The 8415-nt window shown below is 61.3% G+C and overlaps 1 protein-coding gene across 1 annotated transcript in view; it reads left to right on the forward strand.

Moving 5' to 3' along the window:
• Positions 1-4199: 4199 nt before the first annotated feature.
• Positions 4200-8415, forward strand: part of MNEG_5233 (surface antigen protein) — a gene marked incomplete at both ends in the record, with an annotated part of 4911 nt that continues 695 nt past the window's right edge. Inside the window, 7 exons of the mRNA XM_014046293.1 lie at positions 4200-4207; positions 5512-5561; positions 5694-5719; positions 6131-6271; positions 6384-7030; positions 7256-7402; positions 7810-7956. Coding sequence (XP_013901747.1) covers positions 4200-4207; positions 5512-5561; positions 5694-5719; positions 6131-6271; positions 6384-7030; positions 7256-7402; positions 7810-7956 — 1166 coding nt within the window. The remainder of the gene's footprint in view (positions 4208-5511; positions 5562-5693; positions 5720-6130; positions 6272-6383; positions 7031-7255; positions 7403-7809; positions 7957-8415) is intronic.

Here is an 8415-nt window from a genome sequence, read left to right on the forward strand (position 1 = left end):
CCCGTCGACCGTGCCCCCCCACCCCTTTGGGGACCGATGCGCCCCGACGCCCCCCGCTGAGAGGGGACTCCTGTTGTTTGGCCGCGCGAGGCTGCGCGGCCCCGCTGCACCAAACGGGCACCTTTTCAACGTTTCCAGGTGCAGTGTATTGGCCAGCGCGTGCGCACGACGTCACCTCGCGCCGGCTGTCGAACGCGGGGCATGCCCACGGCTCACCACTGTTTGTCAAACCCACCGACCACCCACGCTGGCGCCACAGCCTCAGCCGCGCGTCGGCGCGGGCGTTCACCCTTGCGCCGGCGCGCTCCTGTCGCGTGCGTGAGCATTCTCGGCCCCTCCTTCCCCACCCACCACCCCTGCCTTGCCCCGAGGGACAACGTACATTTGTTTGCAGCGTGGCCGGCTTGCCGCGGGCTTGTGATTCGTGGGCGCCGCGCCGCTTGAGGCCGGGCGCCCGCGGCTCTCCCCTTCGAAAGCGCTGCCAGAGCTGACGCCTTTGGGCATGCGCCGCCGCCTTGCACCCCCCATCCTTTCACGTAATACGCACGCCTAAACCTCCCGCGCTGGGTGAGCGAAACGCGGGGGTTGCGCCAGAGGGAAGGCAGCAAAATTGGTCCCGGGGTTTTTTGGTGAGCAGGCACCCGATCCGTGATCGCCGCCTCTCCCTACTGGCAGCGCCCTGATTCGTCTGTTGGTCTAGATTGCATTGTTGTTTGGGTGGCCTCTGGACCCACCATTGCCGCTTTCGAGGGCGGCTGCTGGGCCCTTGGTGGACCCACCATCCCTGCGCCGCTTGGCGCCAGGCTTTGTCGCCCGTCGCTGGCTGCACACACGCGCCAACATGTCGACACCTCATTCGTCATCACATGCTCACCACGCCACGCTCCACACAACACCATGCAATGTCACTCTGCAAGTAAGATCCAGATTGCCTGGTGTTGACCTGAGACTTGGGGGGTTGGGGAGGGTCGTGCGAGGCATCGTGCGGCGCCCTGCTGTTGTAAAAGGGAAATTGGTGGTGCGGACAGCCCTTCTGCCACCCACAACTCCTGTGATCAGCACGCGTGCCCACCTGAGCAACAGGCAGCGTTTGCACATTGCACACACCTTGCTGCTGGTGTGTGTACGAGTCGTGACACACAGCCCGACGTAGCTACTACACAGCGTTCAACCTGCCCCTCAAAGCCGGCCTTAATTGCTGGGGCGGCCGCGCCTTGACCAACAGCAGCTACTGCGACCTCAACACGCGTGAGCACACAGAAAAGCGACATTTGTACTTCCACAGGCCCTCATCCCAGCCTCAAGTGCTTAGACCATCGGCTCCTTGCTTTTGCTGACAACTTGTCATTGAATGTACATCTTGAATGTACATCTCCCAGCCCGCGCACTGCGGCTCAACGCACTGCGCCTCGCAAGGTTGGCCCCCTCACCCGTGTTTCAACCCGCGTTCCGCGCAGAGAGATGCGCCGCCAACTACCCCACGTGCGGCAGGGTGGGTACCCCGTGCTGCGTCCAAGGCGGCGGCGCTACGACCACGTACGCCTGCAACGGCTACCACGCGGCCGGCTACTGCTGCAGCCAGACCAGGAGGGCAAAGCCTGTCAGCCTGCAGCAAGTGCCCCGAGGAGTGGCGGTTGCGTTTCAAGGCGGACAGCTGGGAGGCGTGGTAGTGCGCGGGGCGCCGGCGACACGCGAGCGGGCGTGCGGGCTTGTTACATACGCAGCAAATCGACGTTGTTATGTTCCATTGGATCCTGCATCCCCCATGGCGCTTTTGTTATCTATACTGTAGTTGAGTAGTCCCCAGATCCTTCCGGCCACGAGTACGTTTATGCTTTTGGGTTTACCTTTGCACGCAATTGCCCAAGACTTGGCCCACCGGCACACGCACGCACGCGTGCGGGCGGGCGGCGCCCGCACCAATAAACGCTGCCGCCTTGGCTTTCGCGCAGCACCGATCTGGCGGGCACGCGTGCGTGTCTGCTTCCCTCCCTCATCCCACCTGTTTGGCTCTGCACATCTACCTACCAATGCCAAGACCGCGTCCCACTGCAATGCCGCCATGACTCGTGATTAACGGCGGCAGAGACAGGCATGATCGCGCCTGCCAGCAGAGGCACGCACGCCTGTTTCTGCTTGTCCGGATGCATTGCTATTGGCATGGACACGGGCATGGTGGTGCTGGTTTGGGGTCGCAACTCTTGATGGCAGCACCCCATCACACCCACGCCCAAACATATGTTTGTCAGGGCACCATCACCGGCGCTGGCCGGCCGCGAGAGCACGTTGTAACGCTGGGCTTAGGCTCATCGCCCTGCACGTGTGCAGGGCCGCCTGTTGCTGGTCATCAGCAGCAGTGACCAGGGGCGGGGTGCCGCGGAGGCGCGGGTGCGCTCGCCTGGCCCGGGCACATTCACTCATCCCAGGAGCCACGAGGCGAGCCACGGCCAACATCCATGAGGGAGGCGGAAACACAACTCACACCACCCGAGGCGCGGCCAGCGTGCCCTGCGGCCCATCTTGGCAGCGCAGTGACCATCACGCGCGAAATGCGAGGCAGCGTGCGGCCTGCTCCCTTTGCCTTGGACGGGCAGCCTCTCATGTATTCAACCCTGGCGAGGCGCCGCCGCAACGATGGCTGCTGCTCCGCCTACAATCCCGCCGCGAACTGCCCCTCTCCTGCCTGGCACCGTACAGAGCAGCGCCCTCTAGGCGGCCTACATGAAGTCGCCGCACACGCCCAGTACTTGGTGGCATGATATGCTGCTTAGCGCGCCGTTGAGTGGTACCGTACCTTTCTACATCAGTACACTGAGATCGGGTGGCCGTGACTCAAGGTGGACGTCGGGTTACCAGGTGCCAAGTTTCTCGGCGATCACATGATATGCGCTCGTGAGAGGTTTGAGAGCTAGGTTATCACCGGACGCCCCGTGCTAGGCCCCAGGGCAATACTGCGGGTTCCTGCCAGACCGCTGCAGGCAGTCTGCCGCCCTCCGAGCTGCTCACTTTTAACCATAATCAAGCTCAAGCCCATATGAAGTCACTGTCGGCAGGATGGCAGCTACGCGGGTCTCTGCCAGGGTGGTCGATGGCCACCGCGCTGACAGTGCCAAGACGCCACCCCGTGCGATATGCTGGTGAAACCCGTGTACTTTTGATAAGAGTGGCCTGCTACGGTCTCGTGCTGGCGTTGCTGGTTGCTCCGGCCTCAGGTGTGCTGCCCAGACTGTGCACTGCAGTGCGCTGGCACGTGTGGCTGAGCCCAGCTGGGGACACAGCTGGGCAGCCGCATGATGGGTGATGATCACCGTGCTCTTGCATGTTCGTGAGTGTCGCCCTCTGTTTGCAGTCCCAGGTGTATGTGTAACCACAGGGTGTGGTAATGGGCCGCCCATTGACAGCCACGCTTGCTGCCCTTCGACTGCATACTTTCGCACCCCCGCCCGGCCCAGCTCTTCCAACCGCAACAACGCGCCGGTGACTCCCAGGCCAGGGCCTTCTGCCCAGCGCTGCACCGTTTGGGCTCGGCAACTCGCCCCAGAGCATTGTGGCCAACGCATACGCCTCCGCTGCTAGGCAGCTGAGCCTGGCCAAAGCCTGGCTGCAGGCCTTCAAGGCAGCACCGGCGACGGCGTGCGTGGGCACATCAAGGAGCTCCCTGTGCTCCTCCGAAGTTGCAGAGTGTGCGTTGCGCTGCCCGGACGCTAACAACCGGCTCGCGCTCCGAAGCTGTCCTACTATTCACGCACATATGCTTGCTTGAGATGTTGGAGAGCATGCCAGGGTTGTGTGGGACTGTGGACGAGTAGTGCAGGGTGAAACATACATCTCTACCAAGTCTCGAATTCATTGTCAATCAATTTATCCTTACTGCTGCGCACTTGCTGTCACGGCACCCACCACTGACGCAGACGGCGAGCAATATGCCACGCTGATGTTTGCGACGTCGCCCGCCGCGTACAGCGCCCTGGATCCGCGCGACGTCGGCCCCTTTCAAGTCATCCCTCCTGCGCGATCCCAGGGCAGCTGCTCCACCTCTACAGCCTTCGTCGCAGGCATGGCTGCAGAGGTGCGAGGGCGCCATGAAAGCACTGATGCTGCATGCCGCTGCACCAGCCGCCAACAGTGATCGTGCCAGTGGCCGCTGTCGCAACTGCAAGAGAGCGCGATGGGTGCGTGCGATTGTGTGCATAAAAATAATGAAAACGTGCGTTGTCGTGCGCGGTGCGTTTGCCAACTTGTTCTGCTGTGCAAGCAGCAGACCCGATCACCTTGTCCCAACCCCTGCACTCTTAAATCGCCCTCTGCGGCGGAACCCTGCAGGCCGCAACCGCCAGCGCCCTCGGCCAGCCAGTGGCAAACGTCGGCAGGCTGTCCGTGCAGGACCTCCACTACTGCGGGGGGGAGCGCACCTCCTGCCTCACAGGGGCGACATTGAACGCTGCGCTTTCGCAGCTTGAGAAGCGACAGGTTGTGCTGGAGGACTGCCTGCCCTACCAGCAGCCCAACCCCCGGGTTGCCGTAGCGCAGGCGTCGCTCTGCGCCAAATCCTGCCAGATTACCAGCCCCCTGGCATCCAGGGGGTCGTTCAGGTCCGTGCCCATATCGCAGGTTTGGCAGGCGCAGCAGCACATCAGACGATTCGGGGCCGTGGTGAGCAGGCGTGAGCGTGTACTTGTCAACGTCACTGCGCGTTTGCGCGTGTGCACCTGTATTTATGGGGGCGGGGGTGATGCAGGGGCCACTTCAGCAGCATCGCTTGCTTCTGTCTAAGCAGGATACTCGTGCAAATGTTCAGCAGTGCTGTGTGCGTGTGTGCGTGCACACGCACACACGCACGCACGCGCGTGCACACACACACACACACACACACACACACATACGCCGGCACACACATATACACGAGCGTGCGCCTGTGCATACGTACTTCTGGACGTATTGCACTCTGTAGCACGCACATGCGCACGTCTCACTCATTGAGGGTTTTGCCACGCCTGCACGAGCGCATGCACTGCCAGAAATTGCCCGCTCTTGTCCGTTTTCTCACTGGTCCTTGCTTGCCGTGCGCGCTCCACAGGCAACACGTTTTGATATTTACAGGTAAGACATACACCAGTCAAGGTCCATGTCTTGATGCAGGCTGCGGGTGCATGAGCACATCACTGCTGTTCCGGCATGTGTAGGGGCTTCTCGCAGCGTGTGCCAGCCCTCACCCCTGCGTTTTGTCGCACGTTGTCTCACGGCGGGGCACTACAGCGACTTCCGGAGCTTTTTTTCGGACGCTGGGGCGGTCTACCGCCCCTCACCAAGCAGCAAGTTTGTAGAGCACCACGCCGTCCTGCTGGTCGGGTGCGCTGGCTGCTTGAGGGAAGATGCTTGGGGCTGTTTTCCTTCATCAGTTCTTGTTTCAAAGCTGTTTTGTTGATGTTTGCTTGCACCCTGACTGCATCTAGTGACCAGGCGGTTTTCAGCAGTGCAACATGACCGCTTACCCCCACCACCCCCCCCCAGGTATGACAACGTGAACCAGTTCTGGATAGCGCGCAACTCGTGGGGCCCAGGTGCGGCCTTGGAGAGTGATGGACACCCGGCTGGAATAAAATTGGTCGATGCACATGTGAGTCCTCCAAACAGACATGCACGCATTCATAAGACCTAGGACCCATGCATGCAACCCAACGCTTACATCCCAGGTTTTGCCCAAGAAGGCAGCTTCAAGGTAGGCTTGAGCTTGGCCTTGCTACTGGGCTCCAGGGCAACGGCGCTCGCTCCCATCAACACAATCACACATGAGCCAACCTCAAGATTGCACCCGCTGCTCAGCACCACAGCACTCCGCGTACCGGGGGCCCAGCGCAGCCACGAGGGCGCCTTTGCTTTGTTCGACGCAGCCATACAGCGGGACTGCGCGAGCTGATACGGCTGTGGAGCTCCTAGCAATTTTGGCAGTGCAATCTGGGTATCATGCCTCACTTTGCAGGACTTCAGCTGTGGTTTGTTTGCCGGTGAAATCGGGCTTTCTTCTTCCCCCAGGTCACCCTTGTAAAGGGACCAGGGGACAAGTCTCACCTGACATGATATAGGTTTTGAAAACTCACACACCCATGCGCTGTTGGCTCTGCTGTGACAGGTCGCGTTTGGAGTGGCGAGCGTCCTGAGCCCAGGGGACACTTTTGGGGTCGTGTTTAAGCCGTCCCTAGCAGCGCCAAAGCGGCCTCCTCCGCAACTGGCGGCTGCACCCACCCTGCCGAATGGCTGCAGCTACTACCAGGTAGGTGCTGGGTCGGCTGGCGAGCGAAGATTTTCTGCGATGCTGAGGGCTGATCAATACTCGGACGTGTTTACGCCATCAAACGCACCGATCGGATCCGCCTCGCTTTCAGGCGGTCCCCGGTGACTACCTGTCGGGCGTCGCTGACCGCGTGGCGGTGCCGGTTGAGAAGCTGCTGCTGGACAACCGGGACACACTGAGGGACCTGGACAGCCCTCTGGCAGGCAAAAGACTCGCAGTGTGCTCCATCGGGGTGTCGCCGGCACAGCCCGCGCCCGCGCCTGTGCCGGCGCCGGCGCCGGCTCCTGCTCCCTCAACCCCCCCGGCTGCTTCAGTTGTCGCGCCGTCGCTGGTCAGGTCGTTGCCATCCGACTCGCGCACGGCTCAGCTGCGGTCGCTGCTGGGGTTCAAGGCTGCGATAGACAGGCAAGGCACGCTGGCCTGGTCGGCTGAGAGGGCGGCCAACGCCGGGTACTGCAGCTTTTTTGGCATCACGTGCGACACACAGGGCAACGTGGCCAAGATTGAGTTCAACCAGGTCAAGCTGGGGGGGACGCTGCCCCCTGCGAGTGTTCTCAGAGACCTGACAGCGCTGACAGGGGTTGAATTGGACACAACTGGCATCACCGGGACCCTGCCAACAGACTGGGGCGTCCTGACCCAGCTGCAGGACCTCAGGATTTGTCGCAACTCCGGCATCACGGGCACACTCCCGCGCACCTGGGCGGGGCTGGCGCGCCTCAAGGTCCTGTACCTCTAGTGAGTGCACCTGGTGATTCTGGTCTTGGAGTCAGGTGCACTTCCCATGCACAATAGGGGTTTGTGGTGGCTGCTGGCGGCGGACGTGTCATGGTCATTCAATCGTGGTCAGCTGCATTGGAGGGAATGCCACCTGCAATAATGAAAGGCATCCTGCGCAGCCCTGCCAAACTTGAACACCCGGCCTTGGACCTGCATCGCCCCACCCCCTCCCTTACTGCCTAGTATGAACAAGCTCACCGGCACGCTGAGCCCAGAGTTTGGCACGGCCTGGCTAGCAATGGAGCTCCTATCACTGTCCACCAACAGCTTCATGGGGCCGCTGCCCAGGGAGTGGGCCGGGATGAGCAGGCTCAGAACGCTGCACCTCTAGTGAGCATTTCTCCTTGCCAATTTTCAGAGTGAGGGAGGGAGGGAATTTGGTAAAATAGTCTTGGTTGGGGTCGACCATGGGGTTGACCATGGGTTTGACGCTGGGGTTGACCATGGGGTTGACAGCTGAGATGTCTCCAGGTAGCTTGCTTGATCCTGGTGGGGTTTGTAGCGTTTCACCGCACAGGTTGCGAGCCAAAATAAATGGCAAGGGCGTGAGGCCTGCTGACACGTAGGCACAGCCACACGCGAGCATATGCAGAACGGGCGGCTCGCAAACACACATTCTTCCACTTCTCCCTTCCACACCGACCCGTAGCCGTCGCCTGAACCCCCGTCCTCTTGTCTTATCCTGCGCCCAACCCCCTGCCCACCCCTCTCTCCCCCTTGTTTGATCCTCCGCCCAGCGACAACAGGCTCACCGGCACGCTGAGCCCCGGGTTTGGTTTCGCCTGGCCGGTGATGGAGAACCTTCTGCTGTCCAACAACGCCTTGACGGGGCCGCTGCCCAGGGAGTGGGCCGGGATGGGCAGGCTCAAGACGCTGTACCTCAAGTGAGAAACATTTATATTGAATTCAAGAAGTTCTGCTGTTCTGCCTGACAATCATGCGCTCCCTTGTTCCATGAAACAGCCGGGGTGGCCATGGCGCGGTCGCCACAGGCGGTTTGAGGTGGGGGAGGAAGGGGTTGCCCAAGTCGCAGCCAGCACCAACGAGAGAACAATTCACACATCCCTGCCCTGATGCCACTTTATACCTCCGGGCCGGGTTAGTAGAGGGTGGAGGGAAATGGGATGGGCCTATGGCTGCAGGCTCGACGGCCTTTGTAGTTCCCCTCACGCAAGCGCACACACACCGGCACGCACAAACCCCGCGCCCACATGCACGCACGCACGCAAGCGCGCACGTACGCACGCGCGCGCACACGCACACACACACACACACACACACACACACACACACACACACACACACACACACACACACACACACACACACACACACACACACAC

This window comes from Monoraphidium neglectum, assembly GCF_000611645.1.
Source record: "Monoraphidium neglectum strain SAG 48.87 unplaced genomic scaffold scaffold00769, whole genome shotgun sequence".
In the NCBI taxonomy this organism is placed as follows: domain Eukaryota; kingdom Viridiplantae; phylum Chlorophyta; class Chlorophyceae; order Sphaeropleales; family Selenastraceae; genus Monoraphidium; species Monoraphidium neglectum.